Raw genomic sequence first — 27,581 nt, 5'->3', positions numbered from 1 at the left:
TCCTGCGCGACCCCGCCTCTCACCCGGACTAGGCTCCACCTTCCTCCCGCACCGCCTCTTCCGGAACAGGGCCCACCCCTAGCCCATGCGAAGCCGGGGCCGCAGGCACCGCCCCCTCTGCGCTCCCGCGAGCCGCGGCCCGCGTTGTCCGCCGCCACCGCGCGCCTCCACCGCCCTTCGCCGCCGCAGCCGCCGCCGCCGCCGCGCTCGCTGGCTGGCCCGGTGCGGGCGGCGGACTCCCGCCGGAGGAGAGGACAGCCAGCGCCGCCGCCGCCGCCGCTTCGGCCGGAGCCAGGACCCCGACCCGGATCCCGTCCCGGGCCCCAGCACCAGCCGGCCGCCCGGTCCGGCGATGAAGTGTCACTACGAGGCGCTGGGGGTGCGGCGCGACGCCAGTGAGGAGGAGCTCAAGAAGGCCTATCGGAAGCTGGCCCTGAAATGGCACCCGGGTAGGTACCTGGCTCGCAGCTGCCGCGGCCCCTTGGAGAAACCCGGCCCTCCACGACCTTCCCCTCCTCCGGGCGGACTTGGCGCGACCCGGCGGCCTCGGAGCTCCTTGCCCGGCCGGGCCAGTGCCCGGCGCCGCCCTGTCCGCCTTGGTGGACGCAGCACTCCGCCCAGGCCTCCCTCGCCTCACACACCGTCTCCTCATCCCCGCGACCCCTGTCCTGCGTCGCCACTGTGCGGGAAAACTGCGGTCACGCGACCTCACCTGCTCCCGCCACCGGGACGCTGACACCAAGAGGGAGCTTTCCGGGACTCGGAACTCGAACCTGCCCCAGGCTTGCCCTTTCCTGCGTCCCTTGCAGCGCAGCCTCTCGGTGTTTTTCCTCGGCTGCCCTCCGCTTCGTCCGGTAATCCTAGATACTTAAATCTGATGTATGGCTCCTTTCCTTTCTTAGTTAAGACATGGGAGCTAGTAAAATATCTTTTAAATAGGGATGCGCTTTTTTTTCTTTTAATAGGCTGTTTAAGCAGACTCTGTACTTCACTTTGGACATGCTTCTGCCGAGGAAGAGTTAATCAGGCAGCTTCCCTAGTGGAGTTTGTATGTTTTAGAAGTATCCTTCCCTTGGGTGTTTCATTGGGCCATAATCCAGGCCTGTGTGACTTTTATGAAGTAATTTGATCTTCCAGGCTGGGAAACTAAGACTGTAGTTGATGCTCAGCGTTTTGAGGTTCATATGAATAGGCTTTCATATTAGTATTAATCAGTACACACGGTTACAGAGTATCCAATATATGCAAGTCACTGTACTCTACTGCTTTGTAGATTTGGAAATGCTAAGACAGGGATCTTAGAGTCTTGTTAGGAAAACAACTTTCTGCCTCACACAAACGAAAAGTTAAATACAACTGCCAAAAAAAATTACAACATGCAAAATTGGTAGTTAGATTAATAGAATAACTAATACGTTCTCCAGGAATTCGGGGAGGGAGTTATCATTCTGTATTGACTCTTCCCCTTCTCAGAGGAGTTTGGACTGGATCTTAGAGGAATGTAGTCTGGAAAAGTGAACTCAACGATACGGAGAATAGCATGGTGGAGGACAATAGATGTTCCAGGGCACAGTTTGATTGAGGGTGGTCTTTATTGCAAGTCTGAAAAATATGGATTGAGAGAAGAGTGGAAGGAAGGGCCAGGAACACAAAGTCAAAAGGGAATGGCTATGGTTGATGGAATGAGGGATAGAGGTATGGATCTGTTACTTAAAGTTATGCTTACCAACAGAGGCCTGAAAAAATGTGGTTATAAATATATTAGGGCCAAGTGTGGTGGCTTATGCCTGTAAATCCCAGCACTTTGGGAGGCCAAGCCAGGCGGATCACCTAAGTTCAGGAGTTCGAAACAAGCCTGACCAACATGGTGAAACCCCATCTCTACTAAAAATACAAAAATTAGCCCAGTATGATGGCAGGCACCTGTAAGACCACCTCCTCAGGAGGCTGAGGCAGGAGAATGCTTAAACCTGGGAGATGGAGGTTGCAGTGAGCTGAGATCAGGCCATTGCACTCCAGCCTGGGGGACAAGAGTGAGACTTCCTCTCAAATAAATAAATAAATAATAAAATAAATAGAAGAGCAGAAGTAAACGAACTGATATTCATCATAGCAGCAAGTTAGAAGATACAAGCCAAAATTAATAAATGTAAAAATAGTGTAGAAGCATATTCTTAGAGTTTGGGTTAGTGTAGAAGCATATTCTTAAGAGTTTGGGTTATTACTGATCTTGAATATTAGGCTAAGAACTGTGAAATTAGCTTTGCTAAGTAATGGAGAGTTGTGTCTGGTTTTATTAAGCTGCCTTGGGAGGGTACTATGAAGGCAACTGAATGGATTGAAGAGGGCTGGAGACAGAGGGAGGGTCCACAAGTGGACAGGTAAGGGCCCAAGCCAGGCTCGGGGTCAGTGGGAAGGGGAAAGCCCAAAGGGAGGAGATGTTGGGAAGAAAAGACCAGATTTGGTGATTAATTAGAAATCAGTGCAAGGAAGAAGCACACAAATACGACTAAAATATCAGTTAACTATTACTAAAATATAACTAAAATATCAGTTAAAACTAAACCTGTTAGGAACTGAATGCAAATATCTTCTCAGAATAGCATCATAATTTATGACATCAGTGTGATGGTATCTGAGAATGGGCAGCTGGAAGCCCTGAAGAGCCATGTTCTAGGGCTGCAAAACTATTTGTAGATGGTACATTGCTGTCATGTTTTCTTCTAACTTCTTAGAAGGGGAAGTATTGAGCTGTAGCGTAACGAACTTTAGTGTGCTCCAATTCAAAATATTTTACTTTCTGAATGTATTAGTTGTCTATTGCTGTGTAACAAATTACCAATACCTTAGGACTTAAGACAACAAACAACAAAAACAGCAAGCATCTGTTCACCGTATGGACTCCCATAATTTTTAAGGATCAGAATCTGAGAGCGGCTTGGGCTGAGTGATTTTGGCTCACTCTCATTATCTGGGAGAACCTGCTTCCAGCTCACCAACACAGCAGCTCACCAACGACCGACTCACAGTTGTGGCAGGCCTCAGTGCCCTGCTGGCTATTGGCTGGGGCCTCTTCACCATATGAGCTTCTCTGTAAGCAGCCTGAGTTGCTCATGCTATGACAGCTGGCCACTCCCAGAGTGATCGAAGGGAAAACCCAAGGTAGAAACTGCAGTCTTTTATAACCCTATCTCAGAAGTGAAGTACCATTACTTCTGCCATCTTCTGTTGGTCACACAGACTAACCTTGCTGACACAGGAGAGACTGTACAAGATGTGAATGCTGGGAGAAGGCGGGGTGCTGTCTTGTAAGCTGACTACCACCTGGAGGCAAAGTCACTTTCTGAATTCTGTGGTTCAGAAAGCACAGCTAATGAAAGAATAACTGATTAGTGTATATTTTTTAAACTTTATGAGATTCCTTTTGATATACACTGATGAGAAAGAAAAAAACAATGTGAGCACTGAACATAATCTAGCACAGAATAAGCCTTTCTAGAACTGATTTTATTTATTTTACTCCTTTTAAAAGTAAAATTTATACTACTCAGGTTTTTTCATTGTGGATATCCAGTTGACTTAATTTTCTAGAGATGGTGTCTCGCTCTGTCACCCAGGCTGGAACGCAGTGGTGCAATCTTGGCTTACTGCATCCTCTGCCCCCGGGTTCAAGTGATTCTCCCATCTCAGCCTTCCAAGTAGCTGGGACTACAGGTGCGCACCACCACACTCAGCTAACTTTTTTGTATTTTTAGTAGAGACAGGGTTTCACCATGTTGGCCAGGATGGTCTCGATCTCCTGAGCTCATGATCCACCAGCCTCAGCCTCCCAAAGTGCTGGGATTACAGGCTTAAGCCACTGTGCCTGGCCTAATTTTTTGTATTTTTAATAGAGATGGGGTTTCACCAATAATCCTGATTATTGACTGTTATGTGGGATCTCTCTGCTTTGCCTTAGTTATATGTCTTTGTTTTGTATACTTCTCATCTATTTATGGCATTTCTGATGGAAGAGGTCTTATTTAGATTCTGCCCTCTACGTTTTCAATTGACTAAATTTTTGTGACTTTATTTTGACAGATAAAAATCTGGATAATGCCGCAGAAGCAGCTGAACAATTTAAATTAATCCAAGCAGCATATGATGTGTTGAGTGACCCTCAGGAAAGAGCATGGTGAGCATCATGCTGTCCTTCCCATCCTAGTTTGTGATATTGGGAGCAATTATTAATATAGGTGGTGGTTTTTTCAAATTTAATACATCAAATGGTTTTTGCTGTGTTCTGAAACATCTGTCACCTAGTCATCACATAAAATCTAATATTTGGGTCGAAGAAACCTTGGAAATGATTGCTCCAACTGTCTGATTTCATGGGGGGTGAAACAAAGTTTGGTGATGTGATATAGTTTTAATTTTTATACTTTAGGTGACTTCTCATTAAATACCCTTTGGTGTATGACAAATTTACTGGTACCAGACACGAAGAATGTTGACTTATCCTTAAAAACAGATACAGTGTTGTGTTGTGTTTTGTTTTGTTTTTGAGAGAGTCTTGCTGTGTCACCCAGGTTGAAGTACAGTGGCATACTTGGCTCACTGCAACCTCCCCCTCCCAGGTTCACGTGATTCTCCAGCCTCAGCCTCCTGAGTAGCTGGGACTATACGTGTGAGCCACCACGCCAGGCTAATTTTTTGTTTGTTTGTTTGTTTTTTTAATAGAGACAGGGTTTCCACAATGTTGGCCAGGCTTGTCTTGAATTCCTGAGCGATCCACCTGCCTTTACTTTGCAATGCTAGGATTACAGGTGTGAACCACTGTGCCTGGCCAGTACAGAGTTTAAATACAAGGATAGTAATCCTAGAAACTATGTAAAGGAATTGAATTAAGCTTCTGTGTCTATGACAGATATTACTAATGATGGTCTGATCATTTATAATCATTTCCAGGTGAAAACTACTATGTTTGAAGTTCTGTGTTTTCAGATTCTCAATCTTTTGCCACAAAGAAAAGGGTTTTAAGCCTTGACATAACCGCGCAAGATCCTACTCTTACAAAGAGCTACTGTACAAATCATCTTTCTGTTAAACAGTGTACAGCACAGGTGATTGTCAAGAAAGAAAGGCTGTAAAGAAAATTCTTATAAAATTGTATTTTATGAGAAAATAAGAGAGGATTCTGAACATTTCCCTACCCAAGGAATTTGGAGATCTGGTCTTAGAATTGCTTTTGCCATCTTCTCAGAACTTGGAAATTCTTTCCTGACTTCCTTTTGCCTAGTCTCTTCTCAAGACCTTGGGTTGTTCCCTGATCCTTGGGATTTTCCGATCCTTTGTCTTTTTATTCAAAGCTCTTGCTTTAACTCTTTTTGCCTGCAAGCAGTACCATGTGGTGGCTGGGAGCTGATCTTCCCAATGTAGGATACCTGCTTCTGAATTCTGACCTTGCTGCTCACTGGGTTTATGATTATGGATGACAAATTATGTAATACCACTGAGCTTCCATTTCCTTTTAGATGGAGATAATAACTGCCTTTACAGAGTTACTTTGAGAAGTAATTGTATGTGTTTGAAGCCTCTAGATTAAGTTGACATAGACATAGGAAGAATCTTATTCTGGTGCATCTTGGTAAATTTCCAAACCACAGATGTGTAATGATTCTATGGGCCAAATTTCCTATGTCATGTTTTATATTTCTTTCCTGTGGAAATGCAGGACTCAGAGACAGTCATGAAAATTCCCTGGCTTTTTAAATTCCCCTGTTCACAATGGGCTAGCATTGTGTAATGTATCAGAAGCTGCAGGCCTAGTTGTAATTCACAGTTCATAAGGAAAGATTATGAAGTCTTTTCATGTTGCTGTTTTCTTAAAATTTTTTGATTACAGATTGGACACATCCACAGCCAAAAATGTAGAGTAATAAGATTAAAAAGGAGCAGGAAATCCCTTTGAATTCTTATTTATTCAGCCTTTACTGATGATTCCAATTTTTGTTTTTCAGGTATGATAATCATAGAGAGGCTCTACTTAAAGGTGGGCTTGATGGAGAATATCAAGATGACAGCTTAGATTTGCTACACTATTTCACTGTTACCTGTTATTCTGGTTATGGAGATGATGAAAAGGTAAGATAAATGAAATCACCCTTAATTTCTTATCAAGGACTTCATTAAGACTCACATACAAATAGAATTCTTAACATTATTCTTGAACAGAAAGTGAAGCAGTGTTCATTTTGAAAACTGAAGATGCATTGTCTTCATATTTAAACTGTCACTGTATAAAAACCTCCAGTTGAAATCTAAATGTACTTGCAGTGACTGAACTTGGTCCCCAAATTCTTCAACACTAAAATTTTTCATTTTATATTTCAAAATCTTTTTATTAAATTTTTTTTTTTTTTTTTTGAGACGGAGTTTCGCTCTTGTTACCCAGGCTGGAGTGCAATGGCGCGATCTCGGCTCACCGCAACCTCCGCCTCCTGGGTTCAGGCAATTCTCCTGCCTCAGCCTCCTGAGTAGCTGGGATTACAGGCACGTGCCACCATGCCCAGCTAATTTTTTGTATTTTTAGTAGAGACGGGGTTTCACCATGTTGACCAGGATGGTCTCAATCTCTTGACCTCGTGATCCACCCGCCTCGGCCTCCCAAAGTGCTGGGATTACAGGCTTGAGCCACCGCGCCCGGCCCTATATTTCAAAATCTTATTCTGTGATTAGGCTGCAGAAGTATTAAGAATTTCTTTTTGTTGCTGTTTTGTAGGGCTTTTACACGGTGTATCGTAATGTTTTTGAAATGATTGCAAAGGAAGAACTAGAATCTGTGTTAGAGCAAGAGGCTGATGATTTCCCAACTTTTGGAGACTCCCAGAGTGACTATGATACGGTAAAAGAAAAATGCATTGTGTTCTATAATTAGTATTTATCACTGTGCCATTTTTTTCTTTTATTTTTTGAGACAGGGTCTCATTCTGTCACCCAGGCTGCAGTACAGAGGTATGATCATATCTCACAGCAGCCTCAGAGTCCTGGGCTTAAGCAATCTTCTTACCTCAGCCTCCTGAGTAACTGGAAACACAGGTGTACACCACCACATCTAGCTAATTTGTAAATTTTTTTGTAGACATGGGATCTTGCAAAGTTTCCTAGGCCGATCTTGAACTCCTGGCCTCCCTCCTTTGCCTCCCTCCTTGGCCTCCCAAAGGATTGGGGTTACAGGCCTGAGCCACAGCTCCTAGCTTCCCATTTCCCTGTTTTAAAACAATCGGTTCTAGTTTTCGGACCTATCCCATGACCCCTCTCCATCTCTCTTCCTTTCCGAAGTAGCTTTTGGATCTCTGGCAACCTTTCCTCTTCACTTTTCTCTTTTTATTTACTAATTATTTACTTAGTCACCATTGTCCCATCCAGTGATTAGTAAGGCTATTTTTATTTTCTCATTAATAAATTCCATTTTGAAGAGTGATTTATTCTGAATAGCCATAAAGTACTGTCTTTTCCAGTGATTAACAGAAGTATTATATACGTGAAAAATGAAAGCTAAAAGATGTTTTGCATCACTAATATTTACTGCCGTTCTAAAATTAAAAAGCCCAGAAGTTAATCTGTTTTCTTTGTTGCTAGGTAGTCCATCCTTTCTACGCTTATTGGCAGAGTTTCTGCACTCAAAAGAATTTTGCATGGAAGGAAGAGTATGATACACGACAGGCTTCAAACCGCTGGGAAAAACGAGCCATGGAAAAAGAAAACAAAAAGATTCGGGATAAAGCAAGGAAAGAGAAGAACGAGCTTGTCCGTCAGCTGGTAGCTTTCATTCGTAAAAGAGACAAAAGAGTGCAGGCGCATCGAAAGCTTGTGGAAGAACAGAATGCAGAGAAGGCGAGGAAAGCTGAAGAGATGAGGCGGCAGCAGAAGCTAAAGCAGGCCAAGTGCGTAGCATGTGTGGGGTCCTCTTCTCAGTATCAGTGGGGTCAGAGGCAGCACCAGAGGTATCTCATGTCATGCCCATGTTGGGTTCTGTCAGGGTCAGTCATCAGCCCGGCTTCGTCTGCTTTTTCTTCTTTTTAAAATTGTGGCATTGGATAGTGTTTTTTCATTTACTGTATCAAAATTATTTTTGGGGGATGGATTCTTGCTCTGTCGCCCAAGCTGGAGTACAGTGATGTGATCTTGGCTCTCTGTAGCTTCCGCCTCCCAGGTTCAAGTGATTCTCCTATCTCAACCTCCCAAGTAGGTGGTGGCACATGCCACCACCCCCCGCTAATTTTTGTATTTTTAGTAATGATGAGGTTTCACCCTGTTGCCCAGGCTGGTCTCATACTCCTGGCCTCAAGTAATCTGCCCACCTCAGCCTCCCAAAGTGCTGGAATTACAGGCATGAGCCACTGTGGCTGGCCTAAACTTTTTATTTGAATTGGTATTTTTCTTCAGAGACTCTTTACATTTGAGAGATCCTTTAGACTCTTGTAAAATTTAATAATTTTAACTAATAACATTAATTGAGTTATTCCTCTGTGCAAGTCTGTGTTCTAAGCAATGCTGTGAAGTAACTTCTCTGATTTTAATCCTCCTTGTTCTTTTGAGAAAACAGGGCAGACAGGCCTAAGATCACAGAGCCAGTAGTTGATAGAGCCAGGAACTGGATCTGAGAATTCTGACTCTAGACTTCCCTGCTTTAGCTACTGTGCAGTATTGCGTTTTAGTCAATGTACTCTGAGATACTCAGTTCACTTTAGTTCCTCTAAAGCTGTGTTGTTAAAAGTTACTGTAGAAACATTGTGTCCAGAGCATTATAGCATTCTTTTAAAAATTATTCATTTCTTAAGAATTCTATTCATCCCACCCTCATCTTTTGAAAATTAACACTTTACCGACACAAATTAAAATCATCTGAAGACCTTCAATAAGTTGCTGAGTTACATGTAACAGGTAAACAGGTTTAAGTGGCTTTGCCTTGGTTTTAAGTTTGTAAGTATCAATAAGCTTGGGGCAAGCTCTCTAGAGGGGATGTATTTTAAGCCTAAGTTGGAAGTGAAAACAATGTAGAGGCATGCTTGTCTCTATGAGACTATGTTGTATGTGTGCAGATTGGCGGAGCAGTACAGAGAACAGAGCTGGATGACCATGGCCAATTTGGAGAAGGAGCTCCAGGAGATGGAGGCACGGTACGAGAAGGAGTTTGGAGATGGGTCAGATGAAAACGAAATGGAAGAAAATGAACTCAAAGATGGGCGGGATGGTAATGTTCTCCATTTTTTAAGAGATTAAAAAAAAAAAAAAAAAAGTCATTGTCCACAGTGGTGTACACTCAGGTGCCTGCCTGTGTAAGGCAAGAGGGAATGGCAGTACAGATGAAAACCTGAGTTCCAGTCAGTTGTCGTCAGGATTATGCCAAAGTTTTTATTTTTATGATATTTATTTTGTTTGTTTTTTAAGTGAAGCTGGAAATCTCCCCACTTATTTGACGTCTCCCAATTTTTAAATGTGGCAGATAATTAAAAACAATGTTGTATGGGCCCAAGGCAGTCTGTTGAGCTAGTCTAATTAAAGTAATTTGATTAACAAATTTTTTTCTGACCATGTCCTAAACAGTTTGTACTTCTAGCTGCATAACGTGACAAATGGCCATGTTTACAAGTGTGACTATTAAACTCAATTAAGCTATAGGTCAAGTTTTAATAGTAACTGTTTCTAGAAAAGCTGATATTGCATGACAATCTATGTGTTGTGTATAAATTCTTCCTCTCCCTTCTGACTTTAAAGAGGGGCTCCTCTTGGTGTGCCAAAATGTTGTTTTCTCTGCCACTGTCATTAGAGAACAGGTATTTGACTACCTGAAAAGGCAAAGATTAGGCATTTTTGAGAATAGCTGTTTATCTGATTTTCCTCACTGTCCTTAACTCTTTCGTGAGGAATAAAATTGACCCAATTTTACCTTATCTACAAATGTGATTTTTCAGACTAGTAGCCCAAATGATGAAATGACAAACTTCATTCAAAATGACTATGAAAGGAAGTGTTTTATTAATGAATCAGAAGTAGTACTTCTGTAAGCACTTTGAAAATTATAAAGCGCTCTATAAATGTGAGGTGGCCTAATTTACATAGAGTTTTACAATTTATAAAGTCCTTTCACATACAAGTTCTCACTGGGTCCTCACACAGCTTCCCCGACATGGAGGTTTTGCTCATGGAATTGTCTCTACTTTACCGTTGTGGAAACTAGGACTCTGAGAAGCTGAGATGTGCCTGAGAACATATGATCATTGTTAGATCCAGTTTTTTTTGCTTCAAATCCAATATTGTTAACTATTTGATTAATTAAAATTTCATATATATTATACAATACTGTAATGGAAAATTAACACCATATATTAAACATTAACACTAGATAGCATAGAGTTTGATCATTTATGCTTTGAATGAGAGTCCTTCAAAATCATACTGACATCACTTATAAAGAATGAACACGTAGAATATAGAAGATATACCTTGAGATATTTATTGGTCCTATAATCCCAAGTGACAGTTTACCTGTTTGTTTCTTCAAAAATAGAATATGGATTTGTGAAAATAATTTCAGTTGGACTTTTTAGTCACTTTGTTTTTGTGGACTATACTGATAGTAATTACTCAGTTGTTAATAAAGCCAAAAGCTTTTCATAAAAAAGTTTGTAATGTTAAACTTTGCATGTAATATGTTAACTTATGACCTATCAGTCTTACTGTGATGGGATGTTATAAACTAAGTTTATTAAGTATTTAGAGTAAGTCACAGTTGTAAATGTGCTTGGATCAAATCTTGTTCAAAAGGTAAACTAAGAAAAGACCTTTGTTGAAAACTGCTTTGTGGTAGAACTATGAAAGTGATTTAATTTTTTAAACTTAGCTCACATCCAAGACTTTAAGGATGTTTTAAATCTTCTTCTAAGTAGATGTATGAAAAGAACTTCAAAGGTAAGGTGCTTTATTTGGAAGCCTTTCCTTATAGTATAGTGCTGCTTTTAAAAAGCCAACTCAAAGCCTGATAGCATTATTTGTTTTTGTTTTTGTTTTTTTTTTTTTTTGGTAAAGAAAAAAATTTAATTTCTAATTTGTGTGCAGCTTTAGATTCTTACCAAAGAGGTGAAATTTGTTAACATATTTTAGATTTATGCTCTGATCTAAGAGGGCTCTAACTACAGGCTTCCGTTTCACAGGTAAAGACAGTGATGAGGCAGAGGACACTGAGCTCTATGATGACCTCTACTGCCCAGCATGTGACAAATCGTTCAAGACAGAAAAGGCGTAAGTTTATTTATTTAATTTAATTTAATTTTTTTGAGACAGGGTGTCTCTGTCACCCAGGCTGGAGTGCAGTGGCACAATCATGGCTCACCACAGCCTTGACCTCTTGGACTCAGGTGATCCTCCTGCATCGGCCTCCTGAGTGGCTAGGGCTATAGGCACCCACCACCATATCCAGCTAATTTTTGCATTAGGCTGGTACAAAAGTAACTATATTTTTTGTCATTAGTTTATGGCAAAAAACGCAGTTACTTTTGCACCAACCTAAATATTTTTTGTGGAGCTGTGTTTTCGCCATGTTGCATAGGTTGGTCTTGAACTCCTGGGCTCTAGCACTCCACCTGCCACAACCTCCCAAAGTGCTAGGATTATAAGAGTGAGCCACACCGCACCCAGCTAAAAGGAATAAGTTTAGTATCCTTGAACTTGTGTTTTCTTTCATTTCTTTTCTTTTTTTTTTTTTTTTGAGACAGAGTCTCACTCAGTCTCCAGGGTGGAGTACAGTGGCATCTCAGTTCACTGCAACCTCCACCTCCTGGGTTTGAGTGATTCTCCTGCCTCTGGCTCCCGAGTAGCTGGGACTACAGGTGCATGCCCAGCTAATATTTGCATTTTTAGTAAAGATAGGGTCTCACCATGTTGGCCAGGCTGGTGCCAAACTTCTGGCCTCCGGTGATCCACCCGGCTCAGCCTCCCAAAGTGTTGGGATTACAGGCGTGAACCATGGTGACCACCTCTTTTGTTTTCTTTTGAGGTGAAGTGTAACACTTTGAAAGTCCTAAAAAGAATGTGCTTGTAGCAGTTGATAACTAGTCCCACATACTGTCTTGTGGGATTCCTTTCCAGCAGGGGAGGAAGAGGTATTTGTACCTACAGTTAAACCTATTGTACTGATGCTCACCATCCCAGTATTCCTATATAAGAGCTGCTTTTAAAACACATGCACTGCCTCCAGAAATAAACATTGCTTGTTTTGGCAAAGAAGACATAGTCACATGGGTGAAAAGTCTAGACCATGTCTAATCATCTCTCTCCATTGTTGGTGTCAGACTCGCTTCCTACCATCATTGTCCCATGCAGGCTGATGCTGCCAATATAGGGGCTTTAGAGTTTCTTTGCTGAAGTGGAAGCACTTCATCTTAGGGGAACAATGATAACGAGAGAAGTATTAAAAAGGGCACCATTATTATAAAGGAGAGAGGAAAGAGCATGGGAGAAAATGAGGGTGGAATCAGCAAGGGAAAAGAAACAAAATGGGCATTAAGAGAGAAAGGAGGCCAAAGGATGAGAATGGGGATATGAGAGTTATACGTGGTATTACCATAAGACCTCAAGGAGAAATAATGGAGCAGTAAGGGAATTAGAAAGAGGAGAAAAATTAGAATCAAGCAAGAAAAAAGTCAGTGAAGGAGATTAAAATTTTTTTTTATTTGGAAATAATAGACTTAAAGGTAAGTTGCAAGAAGATAATATAGTGTGTCTGACTGACCTGTTACTAACGTTTTGCACCGTTTGCATGTGCTCTTTCTCCACACTCACGCACAGTTTCTATTCTGAATAATTTGAAAGTAACTTACATATGTAGTGTTCCTTTACCTCTAAATATTTCACTGTATCTTAAGAATAAGGTTATTCTCTTATATAACCACACTATAGCTACCAAATATAAGAAATTATTAACACTGATATGGTATTTTGATCTAATTTACTGCCTATATTCCAATTTTGCCAATCAACTGTTTATATAGAATTTTCTCCACTTCAATACAGAATCCAGTCTGGAATCATAATCTGGAACAGCTTGTATTGTCTTTTATGCTGTTTACATTTTAGAAGTATACTGTTCCTTTAAAATACTTTTTTCATAGAAGTCTTCTCATTTTGAGTTTGTCCATTCCTCATGATTAGATTCAGGTTATGCAGCCCCAGGTGGGACATTGCACAAACATGTTTTGCTCTCAGGGATTCATAGCTGGAGACGGGTAAAGTCCTCTGCCCCTCATTTGTGGTGATAATTTCGTCACCCAATCACGGTGTCATCTAAATTTACAACTATAGAATTAGTATTTTTTCCCTTGCAACAGGTTTTTCCTTGCAACATGTTTAATTGGTGAGGAGACACTTTAAAACTATGCAGATACCCTGCTTCTCATAGCTTTAGCAACTGTTGATGGTTTTAGCTTGTATCAGCTTTATTATGATGGTTGCAGAATGGTGATTTTCCAGCGCCAGTGCCCCCTCCAGCGGCACTTGGCTTTCTGCTGTAAACAGGAGTCTTCCCTTTTATCCATTTATCTGTCCATTATCAATTGGAATTTATGAGTTTTTTAAAATTTTATTTATTTTATTTTTTTGAGACAGAGTCTTGCTCTGTTGCCAGGCTGGAGTACAGTGGCGTGATCTTGGCTCACTGCAACCTCTGCCTCTGGGGCTCAAGCGATTCCCCTGCCTCAGCCTCCTGAGTAGCTGGGACTACAGGCATGTGCCACCACACCCAGCTAATGTTTTTGTGTTTTAGTAGAGACAGGGTTTCACCATCTTGGCCAGATGGTCTCGATTTCCTGACCTTGTGATCTGTCCTCAGCCTCCCAAAGTGCTGGGATTATAGGCATGAGACACTGCGCCTGTCCATCAATGTTTTATAATTCATTACTCACCTTTTCATGCTCAAATTTTTCCAGATTTGGTTAGTGAGCATTCCTTCAAGCCAGTTCCTGTGTCCTTTTGACATACTACCATAACTTTTTTGGAGGACTTACTTTCTGTCACAAGATGTTCCAGTATCTCCAGGGTAGCTTGGTCTGAAGGAGAATTTTAGTGGGAAAGAAAAATAGCAACCAAAACTGTAATACCAAAAGCCTGAACAGATGAGATGAAGTAGATAGTTGACAAAGGTAACTATTTTTTAGTTGATCTAACGCTTGTAACTTATGTCGTCAGCTCTGTTTTGTGGGATGCTTTTTAGTTGCCTGTAGGTGTGCTGAGACAGACATTGCCAGTTGGGTTTTGAACCGAGGGGTGGAGATGTGTCTGAACTTACATTACGGTGATGGGAGTGAGGAAGGAGACCTCTCCCGAGAAGGTGAAAAGCAGATAGTGAAAAAGTAAGAGGCTATAAACTGCTCTTGTATTTCAAGCCCTCCCACCACCATTTCTCTAGTCTAGGGGGCTCTTCCTTTTAACATTAGAATGTGTGTCTTCTAATTTCCCAGTGATCCCTCCAAGTCTGTAGGATGGCCTGGCAAGTAAAAACACTAGCAAATACTTAGCAATTAAAAGGAAACAATGGGGGAGGCTTTAAGAATTGAAAAATCAGATAGATGTACCATTCTCTCCCTTAATAATGATGTTGGTTTGCAAAACCCAAAGAAATAATAACAGCAGACTATTTCATACTTTCAATCAAGTCTTTATAATACAATACCTGTTATTTCTCTAAAATTCAAATAAAGAATTTTTAAACTAAGAAAAAAAAAAGAATTGAAAAATCAAAATAATAAGTAGAAAATTTGGCCAACCACCCCCCCCCCACCACATTCCCCCATCCCCCAAAAGGAAGAAAACATATGTAGATGAAAGGACAGAGAAAGGCAGGGAAAGCTGTGGCATGGGAAGAAAGAGCATGGCCACAAGCTACCAGTGTGCTTACTGCTGGAGGAATCCTGACACATTCTCTTTCTCTGTATAAAATCATGAACAAATAAAAACAAAAGAAAAAAATAAAATCATAAACGTTTTGCTTAGTGGGAAAAAGCAAATTTTATCTTAGTTGCAGTTATCCAGCAACAGTATCTGGACATGCAAACTAATTTTGGTGCAACTGCTCACATCAGATTGCTCTTTCAGCATGAAGAACCACGAGAAGTCAAAGAAGCATCGGGAAATGGTGGCCTTGCTAAAACAACAACTAGAGGAGGAGGAAGAAAATTTTTCAAGACCTCAAATTGATGAAAATCCATTAGATGACAATTCTGAGGAAGAAATGGAAGATGCACCAAAACAAAGGTACTTCTAAATATTAAATGTCACTTAAAATACTTACTACATTCAGAGATGGCATTTAAAGACTTTTTCTTTTCTTTTGAGATGGAGTCTCCCTCTGTTGCCCAAGCTGGAGTGCAGTGGCATGACTCCCGGGTTCAAGTGATTCTCTTGACTCAACCTCCCAAGTAGCTGGGACTACAGGCACACACTACCACATCCAGCTAATTTTTGTATTTTCAGTGGAGACAGGGTTTCACCATGTTGGCCAGGATGGTCTTGAACTCCTGACCTCAGGTGATCCACCTGCCTTTGCCTCCCAGAGTGCTGGGATTACAGGAATGAGCCACCGCACCTGGCTTTAAAGGCTGTTTTATCCCAAGGAAGTTATTCTGTTATGCTAATGTTGCCTCCATATTTTCTAGTTAATGGAACTTTATAGTGTTGAAGTGGATACAGACATAATATCAACTATTATATTTATGGAACTTATTATATTAAAAGCAGTTTTTATATCTGGCAATTGATATGCTGATTACTGTCCATTGAATTACAGCCTTTTGTTATTCTTTAAAATGACAATGTGAATATTTTCCTTTTAATGCTTTATGATATTAAATATTTTTAATCTTCTATTTTACTGCTTTATCACTAGTGTTTCAACTTTTTTTTTCACTTAATCTTTACAGAGTCAAGTATTTGACACTTTGATTTATATTTGCTCTTAGGCTTTCTAAAAAACAGAAGAAAAAGAAACAGAAACCAGCACAGGTATGCCCGAAAGGTTTTGTTATCATTAAATGCCAACTATGAAGTTGCAGTGCTCTTCTCTTAATTGATTTGGTGTAGTCTGTATTAAGGAGAGAGACTTAAACTCCATAATTTTATGTTGATTGTAAGATTGATTAAAAGGAATTGGTAAACCTCGTCTTTAAAAAAAAGAAAGAAAAAAAAAAGGAATTGGAAATATTTTTAATTTTAATTTTCCATCTCCCCTTTTATGTATGTAATAACTAACTTGATTACGACTGCCAGTGTGATTAACAAGTGTGCATGTAGAATTCTCCTGGGATGAATTAACTGAATTTTTAATATTTTAAAAACCTGAATACATCTCACAAAAGGGCTTTTAAATCAAGGCAACAATTAAAATCTGGAAATAGGAAAATCTGGGGGTTGGTCATTGTTTAAGTTTATTCTGCCAATAACATAAACATTGCAAAAGGAACATTTGGTTAGAAACTTGTAATGATTGTGATTCTTGAAAAAAAAATTTCTATTTTTCAGAAGTTTAAGTAATTTAAATATTTCACAGCTGGCATCCAAATTCATTCTCTGTCTTAAGGACTATTTTTAAATAAAATGGTATTATATTTTTACATCTGTAAAAACAGTGAATTTGTCCATTTTACCAAGGATATTTGGTTTGATGCCATTTTAGTATAATCTAGTTATAGTAACTTACATTAAGTATTAAATTTATTTATTTATTTATTTTTTGAGACAGAGTTTTGCTCTTGTTGCGCAGGCTGGAGTGCAGTGGTGCAAGTATTAAATACTTTTAAGAAAACTTAACGTATTAATGACTTTTAATAAAACTTTAGATTTGGCTTATTAATCCAAATGGTTATAATAATATATTTGATAGTCTTTTTAAAATCAGTTTCTTATTCCAAAAATGATACATGGCACATGAGTTAATCACTTAAAATTGTAATTTGGAACTCTGCTTCAGTTATAAAACCGCATAGCAAATATGTGTTCCTTTTATAAATTGACTTCTGCCATCATCCATCCAAACACCTTATAATCATTAGTTTAACACTTTCTCTTTCCTTTGTGTATGTCAGTACCACTATAGTAAAGGCAAAACAAATGGAGAGAGATTTATGTTTAACCTGAGCCAACATGGTGAAACCCCATCTCTACTAAAAATACAAAAATTAGCCAGGTGTGGTGGCACACCTGTAATCTCAGGTACTAGGGAGCCTGAGGCAGGAGAATCACTGGAACTCGGGAGATGGAGGTTGTGGTGAGCTGAGACCACGCCACTGCACTCCAGCCTAGGTGACAGAACAAGACTGTCTCAAAAAAAAAAAGAGTTGGAGAAAGGAGATGGGAAAGCTTTATTATTACAGAAGAATATGAATTAGTACAAGTGCAAATGACACAAGTAATAGAGAAAATCACTCTTTTACATCCACCAGTATATAAATGTTTCCAGCAAGAATCATCAATATGATTCCAAGTACACCCAGTAAATGGTTATTGGGGACAGGATATACAGACAATCTCAGAGTCATACTCTGAAGATTACTTATTAATTTTAAAAGGAAAAATATACTTTACAGTTGACAAATCTGGCAATACCACCCTAACCAAATGATCAAACTTAATAATATCACTGAAAAATGGGACAAGTTGGCATTTTGCTTCCCAGGATTATTTTTATAGTATTATGCTAGAAGTGTTTAACCTGAATCTGATCATTTGGAAACAACCAAAGCAAGCCAAATTATGGGACATTCTACGAAATGTCAAATAGCATCATGAAAGACGAAACAAAAATGTGGGAGGACTGTTCTAGAATAAAGGAGATTAAAGATACCTGACAACAAAATACAACATGTGATTTCTGATTATACCCCCATCCGTATGTTCCTATACAGGAAAAGGAATAATTGGTAAATTTGAATGTGGGTTGTGTAACAGATAATATCAGCATTAGATTCTTTTTTTTTTTTTTTCTTTAATTCACTCATTCATTTATTCATTCATTCAATTCTGTTTTATTCTATTCTGTTCTGTTCTGTTGTATTCTATTCTGTTTTGTTTTGTTTTTTAAGATGGGGTTTCTCCATGATGGCCAGGCTGGTCTCAAACTCCTGACCTCAGGTGATCCACCCACCTCGGCCTCTCAAAGTGCTAGGATTACAGGCGTGAGCCACCGCTCCCGGCAGCATTAGATTCTTGAGTGTGAGTATTGTGGATCTGCCAAAGAATGTTTTGATTCTTAGGATGTACCTGGCAAAGATTCATATCTACCTGCAGCTCACTTTCAGATGGCTTGGGGGAAAAAGTGTGTGCTGAGAAAGAGAAGAGGGGGAGAGAACGAGCACAAATGTGGCAAAATGTTGCTCAAAAACAGATGGGTGCACTTAGTGAGGATAGGTGTACCGATCTGTTTTGGATGCCGGCCTCTTTCTTTTATAATGCCTGTTTGTTGTTGCGGTTTGTGACTATAGAAAAATAGTTGCTCTTTGCTTATCATTTGGAAAATATGAAAAACTATCATCCTTAATTTTTCCTGTAGAGATTACTTAATAATGAATTAAATTGTGATTACACTGTAGGTATAATTTTCTCTCTTCTACTTTTGCTAATATGTTGTATTATTTTACATAATTGCATATCTTTGGAAACATGATACTTAGGCACTTCAGAATTTTTCTTCATATATTTAACCATTCACTTTTTGAACATTTGGATTGTTTCCAGATTTCCCCTAATTTCACATCTCTGTAATGAACAACCATGTTTTCAACTTACCTGTTTCTCCTTTTTATTGCCTGAAGATATATAACTATTTGGCAACATCACATAAAAAGCTAGTAGTGGTATTGTATTTATTTTGTAATGGTGTGTATGTTTTATTACTTAGAATTATGATGACAATTTCAATGTAAATGGAACTGGAGAAGGAGTAAAGGCTGATCCAGAAGATACTAACTTAAATCAAGACAGTGCCAAAGAATTGGAAGATAGTCCCCAGGAAAATGTCAGTGTCACAGAGATCATTAAACCATGTGATGATCCAAAAAGTCAAGCTAAAAGGTAAGTCAAGGTTGCATATTATTTGTAAATTACTGAATATTGATAGTAAGGATATAGCTTTTCATATATCAAATAAAGTCTCCTTTCCCATGACTGACCAAGTAATTTAGAGTTATCTGTACATATTTACAGACATATAGATACACACACACACACACACACACACATGTATACAGATGAAGAGCATTGAGAAGAGAATGCTAGAAGAATGTGCCCACACACATCTCAGCAACATGGCCAAAATCAGAAAGAAGGCACTTTGATCCAGTTCTTATTTCTCTTATCCTGCGCGGTGGCTCTGATTTTGTCCTGGATTCTTAACCCTTGACACTCACGTGGGAACAAGACTCCTGCTGAGTCCCTGGAGTGTCACTAACCAAATCTCCATGCTCATGATAGCGGCCTTTGTTGGTTCCCACCATGTTGCAAGGTCATATGGCAGCAGCTGGGGCCCTTCCTGCTCAGAGGAGCCCTGGACTCTTGGTGCTGCACAAGGCCCTGGTATGGACTAGGAGGAGGTCTCACTCAAGTGAGGTAGCCAGTCCTGTCCTCTTCTTGCTCTTGTCTTTCTTGTCCTTGTCCTCTTCTGTTCTTCAAGAACAGAGAATCACTTCTTATTCCTTGAGGAGAGATCTGATAGTAAGGAGCTTCAGATTTCTGTCATTACAGGACCCTGAAAAGAATTAAAGTGACAGAGTAAGGTGGGAAGATGAGGTGAAAATGCTAACACTGGAGCAACAGTGATGGGGTGGGGGAGTGTGTGTACTTAGGGCTTTAAGACACTTAGTAGTAGGAAGGAGAAAACAGATGTGCCCGAGACCTATGGTGTGGCTCTGGCTATAGAAAAAGGGATGTAAAGAACTACACAAACTGATAATGTTGAAGCTTTGAAGAACTTTGGAGAGTAGAAGCCTAGAAGGGGAAACTCACATTTATTTCACTCTGACGCCAGGTGTTTGTTCCCATTTTACATTTGGGGGGAACTGAATTTCAGGGTAATTGTCCAAGGACAAAAGCTGTTGAATAGAATGGCTGACACTTCATTCCATCTGCCTGATGACTTAAAGGTACCCAGATCATCTGGCTCCACGAAGCCCGTGTGTCCTGTGGGATGGGCATGAGGCGTGGGCCCAGAGGTGGGGCTGTGGGCCCCTGAACCCTTTATTCATCTAGAACTAAATTTTTTTCACTTGTTTTCCATGTCGCTTCTTTTTTTTTTTTCGGAGACGGAGTCTCTTTCTGTTGCCCAGGCTGGAGTACAGTGGTATAATCTTGGCTCACTGTAACCTGCGCCTCCCAGGTTCAAGCAATTCTCCTGCCTCAGCCTCCCAAGTAACTGGGAGTGCGGGCGTGTGCCATCCCACCCGGCTAATTTTTTGTATTTTAGTAGAGATGGGGTTTTACCATGTTGCCCACACTGGTCTTGAACTCCTGACCTCGTGGTTTGCCTGCCTTGGCCTCCCAAAGTGCTGGGATTACAGGCGTGAGCCACCTTGCCTGGCCTCTATGTTACTTCCACATGAGAATTTATCTGAGGAGGAAAAAGCGTTCTCAGACTTGGGCAACCACTGATATAGTTCAGCTCTCTCATTTCACTGACATGAGAAAAGGATTCAGAGAATTCAAGTGACTTCTTCACAGCTGTGGAATGGCAGGGCTAAGACAGACACATTACACCCACCATCCTCCCTGCACCAGTCCCACTGTCCCCTGGCATCCAGAGTCTTTCTGCTGGGCTCCTCAACTGCTTCCCTGGAGGAGTATTGACACTGGCCACCTAGTGAGAAGTGTTTTATTTAAAAATGTGTGTGTGTGTGTAGTAGTAGTAGTAGTAGTCGTTTTAAAAAATAAAAGTCATTTAGATATCAGCTTCAGAGATGTAACTGTCTTTCATAATAAAAGTGATGTTCACCAGGAATATTATACTAAATTTGTTAGACATTTTTGTGGAATATCTGTGATGGCAGTTTGAAAATTAGTATGTATTATTTGTTGCCTTTTATGCCATTGTTTCCTTTTCTTGATGTTTTCAAAGCTGGCGAATCCTACACAATGATATGTTACACTCCTAATCTGCATCTTTTAAATACATGGGACATTTAACTTAATACAGACTCTTGGCCTCTGCTTGAAGAATAGTATACTTATAAAGTAGAAGCATTATTATAACTTACTCATTATAACCCATCCTGTCTGTTCTGTACAATATAGTTGCACCCAGATTTTTACCCTACAAATTTGGTTAGCACAAATGAGGGAAATTATGAAATGCCTAAGGAGAATTGAAATTCATGTAGGAGATGAGTAGAGGAATATTCAGGAGTTTAAGCAGAATAGGAGTAACCCAACTATACTGCTGGCGATTTCTGATCTAAATGGTATGGTGGGGGAAAACCCACCAGATCAACAGAAAAGACATAAGTTTTTAATAAAAGTAAATTCCTTACATTGAACAAATTTAATTTTATGAAAAGTGCATTACAAAGTCTTTATTTCATTCATTTCTCTGTGGGACTGTTGAAATGTTTGTCAGACTGGATTACTTTCAAAAAGTTAATGTTAGGCTGGGTGAGGCAGCTCACACCTGTAATCCCAGCACTTTGGGAGGCCGAGGGGGACAGATCACGAGGTCAGAAGTTCAATACCAGCTGGCCAATATGGTGAAACCGTGTCTCTACTAAAGACTACAAAAATTAGCTGAGTGTGGTGATGCGCACCTCTCCTGGCTACTCAGGAGGCTGAGGCAGGAAAATCACTTGAACCCGGGAGGCGGAGGCTGCTGTGAGTGAAGATCGTGCCACTGCACTCCAGCCTGGGCAACAGAGTGAGACTCCGTCTCAAAAAAAAAAAAAGTTAATGTTTTTTGGGAACCATACTTCATGACAAGATTATTTGTGATTACTATTGGTTGGTTATAAGATGGTTTGCTTAGTTCGTTAGTACTTTACTTTTTTTTTTTTTTTGGAAACAGAGTCTTGCTCTGTCGCCCAGGCTAGAATTCAGTGGTGCAATCTTGGCCCACTGCAGTCTCTGCTTCCTGGGTTCAAGTGATTCTCTTGTCTCTACCTCCTCAGTAACTGGGATTACAAGTGCCTGCCACCACACCCAGCTAATTTTTTGTATTTTTATTAGAGACGGGGGTTTTACCATGTTGGCCAAGCTCGTCTCAAGCTCCTGACCTCCGGTGATCCCGCCTCAGCCTCCCAAAGTGCTGGGATTACAAGTGTGAACCACCCCAGGCAGCAGTGCTTTGCTTTTTATGGAAACACTGTACATAACATTCAGAGATACTTTAAGGGCCTTGTTTTAACTTTGTTTCAACTGTTTTAAGTAAACTCCTTAATTTTTATGCCAAATTTGATATTTGAATTTTGAAGTTGCTTTTTAAAGTTCACTTGAGATGTAAAGATTAATTAAATTGCCTTTAAAATTAATGAACTGGGAGCTGCAGTGGCTCAGGCCAGGTGTCCTGGCACTTGAGGAGGTGAGGCTATGTGTTCGAGGCCAGCCTGGGCAACATAAGAACCTCTCATTCATTAAAAAAAAAAAAAAAAAAAAAAAAAAAAATTAATGAATTAACCTTTAAAGTGCATCTCACTCTTCAAGTGTTCTTGAGAGCACTCAAATGATGATTAAAAGGAGTATGTTATTTTTGGATTATACCAAATTATTTATTTTCCAGTGTTCCTAAACCCAAAGGAAAGAAAACCAAAGATACGAAAAAACCTGTCAAAGTACCTGCTGAACCACAAACAGTGGTAGGTCAAAATTATATTTATATCTCTTTAGCAGATCTTGCTATTTAAGCTATATAATGATCTAAAGATGTAAATGTGTATTTGGTGAGCCATTCCCCAAAGAAACTGCAAAGATGTGGATCTGTCAACAGTTTTGCTTGATAAAGGTAGTATTTGTGTATATAATGTATTTTTTTACATTAAAAAGAAGGACATTGGAAATGCTAGATGGTACTAGAATAGTTACCATTGTTTTCCATTACTTTTCAATCTAAAGCTTTGGTGATAAGAATTACATGTCAAGTTCTGGAGATTAATTGTGAAGCATAAACTCTTCCTCTGTTCAACTAGACCATGAGGTACATGCTATTGAAAGCCTCAGGACCCTTAAAGTTAATTGTGTTAGTGGGATTTAACCTCCAAGAACATCTGCCTTTGTTGAACCTGTTTATTAGCTGTCCATTCTATTAAAACATCTTTATTTTGCAATTGTTTGATGCTTTATCTTGACATTAAAACCTAAAACACTACTTTCAAGTGATAACTCTTGCTTTTATTTATGATTTTTTTGCCCTTCTCAGAGTGATGTTCTTATCAACTGTACAACCTGCCACAGTGAATTCCCATCTCGGAATAAACTTTTTGACCATTTGAAGGCCACAGGTCATGCAAGAGCACCTTCGTCATCGTCTTTAAACAGTGCAACAAGTAGTCGAAGCAAGAAAGAGAAACGTAAAAACAGATAGAGATTCTGCCAATGCTTTTGTTTGACTGTCTCTAGATTTTGAAACCAAAAAACTGAACTGAAATCATCTAAAGAGTTAAAATTTCAGTGATATGCAATTAATTGTATTGTGGAAGATTATTTTTTATCTTGTAAAAACTTGTTTTGGTTCAATATATATATTTTAAATATTTTGCTAGTGATTGAATTCTACTTTTGCCATCTGAATTGACTTGAATGTCTTAAAACAGGTAAATACTGTAAAGTATGTATTCTTGATGTTTGTTGGCTCCTGTGGATAGAAATATACAGGGAGAATTACATTATTTTAACACATGGAAGTGCTCCTTTCTGCTTTATGTTGTGAATGTCACAAAATTTTTATTTATTTAATGCTTTTATATTTTGTTAATGCTTTATAATATGTCAAAAACTCACATCTTTTAAAAAGCATCATAGATCATTTTTCCACTTGACATCATGACACTGGCTCTGATTTTTAAAATTATTTTTAAATAACTGATTATTGTTTAATGTATTTTTTTTCTCAAGAACAGTGATCGAAACTAATTGAACATTTGTGGTTGTCTTTCAAGAATAGTACCTCTTCAATGTTTTACTATGTTGACTTAATTTGATATTTTACTGGTTTACCAGCAAGGTATATTGTTCAGTTTTTTTGCTCCGATTTAAATTGTGGAGGTGGAAGCAAATTAGTTCACATGGCATGTCCTCCCTAGGCACAGTGGCAGCTGTAAAGTAGGATGGAACAAGGTAGCAGATGGTACAGAATTTATACTATTTAACAAGAGATGTGTTTATTCTTCATTGGGTTTTTTTCTTCACTATTTTCAGAAGTTTTCTTTTTTTTTTTTTTCTATCACTCAATGGAGAAAAATTTTGTTAATGAAAGATTTTGTGATAGAGCTGATGCTTATACCATCTATTTTATAGCAATGATGAATGTTAACACAAAGGAAATATGGAGAACTGTTATAACTGAGCGTTTTAACTGAGTGTTGTAACAGTCATGTACATTGATTAGTGATGAGTCCATTTTTAGGATGGTTTAGTCAGTTCTTTTAATCGGTCTTGAAAGTAATTTTAAACTAACTGACTTGAAATGTATACTTTCTGTACAGTAAAGTTAGTGCTTTCCATATATCCTTGAATCTTCAGATGAATGATATGAACGAATTTTCGGTTATAGATCAGCTCTAAAACACTCGAGTCCTTAAAGGCAAGGTCTTTTCTGATAGCTTCATGGATACTATTGATGATCGGGCTTCTTCTGTGTTACTGACTTAAAAAAAAAGTATTTGAACCGTAAATTTTTTTCTTTTCCATTTAGAGATACATTTTTTACTTTACTTTCATACCTTTCTATTTTGTGCTAATTTCTATCACTAATTCCTCATAACTGTCCCTGCTCCCCTTCTTGATCTCTTAAGGGAGAATACTAGCTAGCTTTGTATTTTCTGAACTCTTATCCAGAGACTTCATCTGAATGTGCTGTACCTTCTTATCTAAACTAGATGAATTGGCCATAATTATGAATAGAAATAGTAATGAACCAGAGGACATACTAGTCACATGTTATTATACAGTAAAAAATATGAAGTCATCTTGAAAGGCAAATAATATACTGCAGATGTCCCTTACAAATTCTTTGCTTTCTCTTGTACCGAACATGCAGATATTTAATTTGTTTCATGAGCATTGATTGGAGTTACTTGTCACTTTTATTCAGATCAACAAAAACCAACCATAATTTTCATGGGATCTTCATGAGTTGTGACTGGAAGCTGACCTGAATCTTGTGTTTCATCCTTTGTGATTTCAAAAAATCATCTAGTTTCTCAGAACTTTTTCTTATCTCTAACACAGTTCTTAGCATTATAATGTCTCCATTTATCATCCAATGATCATAGGATCATTATGAAGGCCAAATAAAATAGTATATATGAAAATGCTTTTTAAACACAAAAGCTTTATACAAAATATTGTTGAATTTAAATAAGGTAAATATTTTTTAGTTTATATATTTGCAGACTAAAGTGTACATGTTGGATTAAATGGGCAATTAAGTTTTATAGGAATTTACTTCCTAAGTGTATACCTGAAGAGGAACATACCATATATTATACTAAGGGTAAAATATTTTTGGTGAATTGCAGACATTTAATTTCACTTGTCTGAGGCAAAACAATAAAATACATGGGCATGCATTTTACATTGATCTCATTAGACGTCAGTGCTAAGTACCTGTCTTGATTGAAGTTAGCTTCGATGTGGAGATTCATAGAATGCGGGTTCCAGGAGGAGAAGGTTAGGGAAATCCCATTTTCTTTCTGTAATTCATTAAGTGGTGCCAAAGCTGGGGGTTCCCTATAAAGCCCATTTAGACTTTCTCTGCTTCAAAATAAGAGCAGGATCATTAGCTCTAGCCAAGCATTTTTCTAATTCCTGCCTTTGGCCACAAAGAAGAAAAAGCAGATCTGTGAATGAATTAGTGGAAGGTCAGTCACATCGGAGCTCATGTCCTAGTGATTGCTGGTGAGGTAATATTGGTATTTTGGTACCATGAGAAGACATATAAAGAATTTCATCAGAAGTTTTAATTTTCTCTAAGTCTTCCCTTATAAAATTTTCAAATTGGAAACTACTCTTATAGAAGATTGTCTGTAAAATTGCGGTTTAACTCATGCAGAAAGTAAAATTCTTATAGCAAGGCATAGTTTCATTTTAGAGCACCCCCAAAAGCCCGTAAATACTCTGTGTAACCTTCAACATAAAATAATGAAGAGAACTTTTAGACTCTTAAGAATTCCTAAAATTACTATTTATGTGGTGGAAGTTCTGTTTCCTATAATCTGCAATGCTGAAGTATCACTATTCAATTCCCATTCCTTATCTGTTAAGTTTAATGCCTTTATACTAAAATTATAGGCTCTTGGGATTGGAGAGGAAAATAGAGGTGATCTGCAAATTTCTTGTTTGATGGAAAAGGAAGCTGAGCTCAGGGATTTTTGAGCTTTACAGCCACAGGTGGTTAGGGGCTGCTGCCATTAAAACAAGGCAGATGCCTGGACTCCCAACTCATTAGGCTTTCTGTTACACCTCAATATGTGTTATAGGGAAGAAAAAGATTACTTTTAAGAAAAAGCAAGATAATTTTGAAGAAAGGCAAGAGGGAGAGGCATGAACTTGTCCTAACAATATCAAAGAATATTTTAAATGTATACCAGTTAAAGCAGTGTGTGGCTGATGCCAGTAGAGGTCAGTCAAGGAAAACCTGATAAGAATAAAGAGCCCAGAAACAGGTACATGTTTATGTGGGAACTTGATTTTTGACAGATAGGCCAAGCTCTATGGGGAAAACAATATGTACTACCTTCTACCCTTCCCCAAAAACAAATGGATTAAAGACCTAAGTATGAAAAGCAAACTTTTAAATGAGAATCTATAAGGTTATTTTTGATTTTGCAAATGGGAAGGATTTTTTTAAAAACAAGATGCAAAAGCACACACACAGGGAAAAAGGACTGTGCAAAAAAAAAAATGGCTTCTATAAAACAATAGACACTGTAAATAAAAGAACAAGCTACAGACAGGAAGGAAATGTTTGCACTTCATATAACTGACAAAGGATTTGTATCTGGAATACATTAAAAAATGAAGAACCTCATACAAAAGTCACTGAGAAAATGACAGCCATGCATTAGAACAGCAATTCTCAAAACTTATGGTCTCAAGATTCCTTTACACTCTTCAAAAGTGAGAACCCCAAAGTGTTTTTGTGTATGTGGGTTAAATCTATTGATATTTTCTGTTAGAATTCAAAAATTAGTTATTAAAAAATAAAAATGACTAGTTTTCGAAACAAAAGCTTAATGAGAAGAGTGGCATTTTACATTTTTACAAATCTCTTTAACATTTAGCTTAATAAAAGATAGCTGGCCTCTCATACCTGCTTCTGCAATCTGTCTACTGCTGTGTGTTTTGGTTGAAGTATGTGAAGG

General features: G+C 38.9%; 1 protein-coding gene across 3 annotated transcripts; it reads left to right on the top strand.

Annotated features, from left to right (window-relative positions):
• The first annotated feature begins 124 nt into the window (after positions 1-124).
• Positions 125-27,526, top strand: DNAJC21 (DnaJ heat shock protein family (Hsp40) member C21). 3 transcript variants are annotated; one of them, XR_004269312.1, is made up of 13 exons: positions 125-449; positions 4,081-4,174; positions 6,000-6,123; positions 6,761-6,883; positions 7,621-7,925; positions 9,084-9,235; positions 11,196-11,283; positions 15,130-15,288; positions 15,993-16,035; positions 18,926-19,098; positions 22,781-22,856; positions 23,417-23,810; positions 25,256-27,526. XR_004269312.1 is itself a non-coding variant. In XM_032278985.1 (13 exons), the coding sequence occupies exons 1-13, from the start codon at positions 353-355 to the stop codon at positions 23,579-23,581; spliced, it is 1,734 nt and encodes a 577-aa protein (XP_032134876.1). In that variant the 5' UTR covers positions 125-352; the 3' UTR covers positions 23,582-27,526. The 3 variants fall into 3 exon arrangements, 2 of the variants coding, with proteins under 2 accessions (XP_032134876.1, XP_032134875.1); XM_032278985.1 differs by adding an exon at positions 18,282-18,416 and having other exon boundaries at positions 23,417-27,526; XM_032278984.1 differs by having other exon boundaries at positions 23,417-27,526.
• The last annotated feature ends 55 nt before the right edge of the window (positions 27,527-27,581 follow it).

The sequence above is a fragment of the Sapajus apella genome, unplaced genomic scaffold (assembly GCF_009761245.1).
Source record: "Sapajus apella isolate SASKATOON/1434 unplaced genomic scaffold, GSC_monkey_1.0 scaffold11, whole genome shotgun sequence".
Classification (NCBI taxonomy): domain Eukaryota; kingdom Metazoa; phylum Chordata; class Mammalia; order Primates; family Cebidae; genus Sapajus; species Sapajus apella.
The sequence above is the reverse complement of the archived record's forward strand: the minus strand, read 5'-3'. Positions and strand labels throughout refer to the sequence as shown.

Bases quoted from the DNA above. Each gene is read 5' to 3' on its own strand.
- DNAJC21 (XM_032278985.1), top strand. From the start codon at position 353: ATGAAGTGTCACTACGAGGCGCTGGGGGTGCGGCGCGACGCCAGTGAG. The intron at 450-4,080 runs GTAGGTACCTGG...TTATTTTGACAG, and splicing joins GGCCCTGAAATGGCACCCGG to ATAAAAATCTGGATAATGCC. The intron at 7,926-9,083 runs GTGCGTAGCATG...GTATGTGTGCAG, and splicing joins CAGAAGCTAAAGCAGGCCAA to ATTGGCGGAGCAGTACAGAG.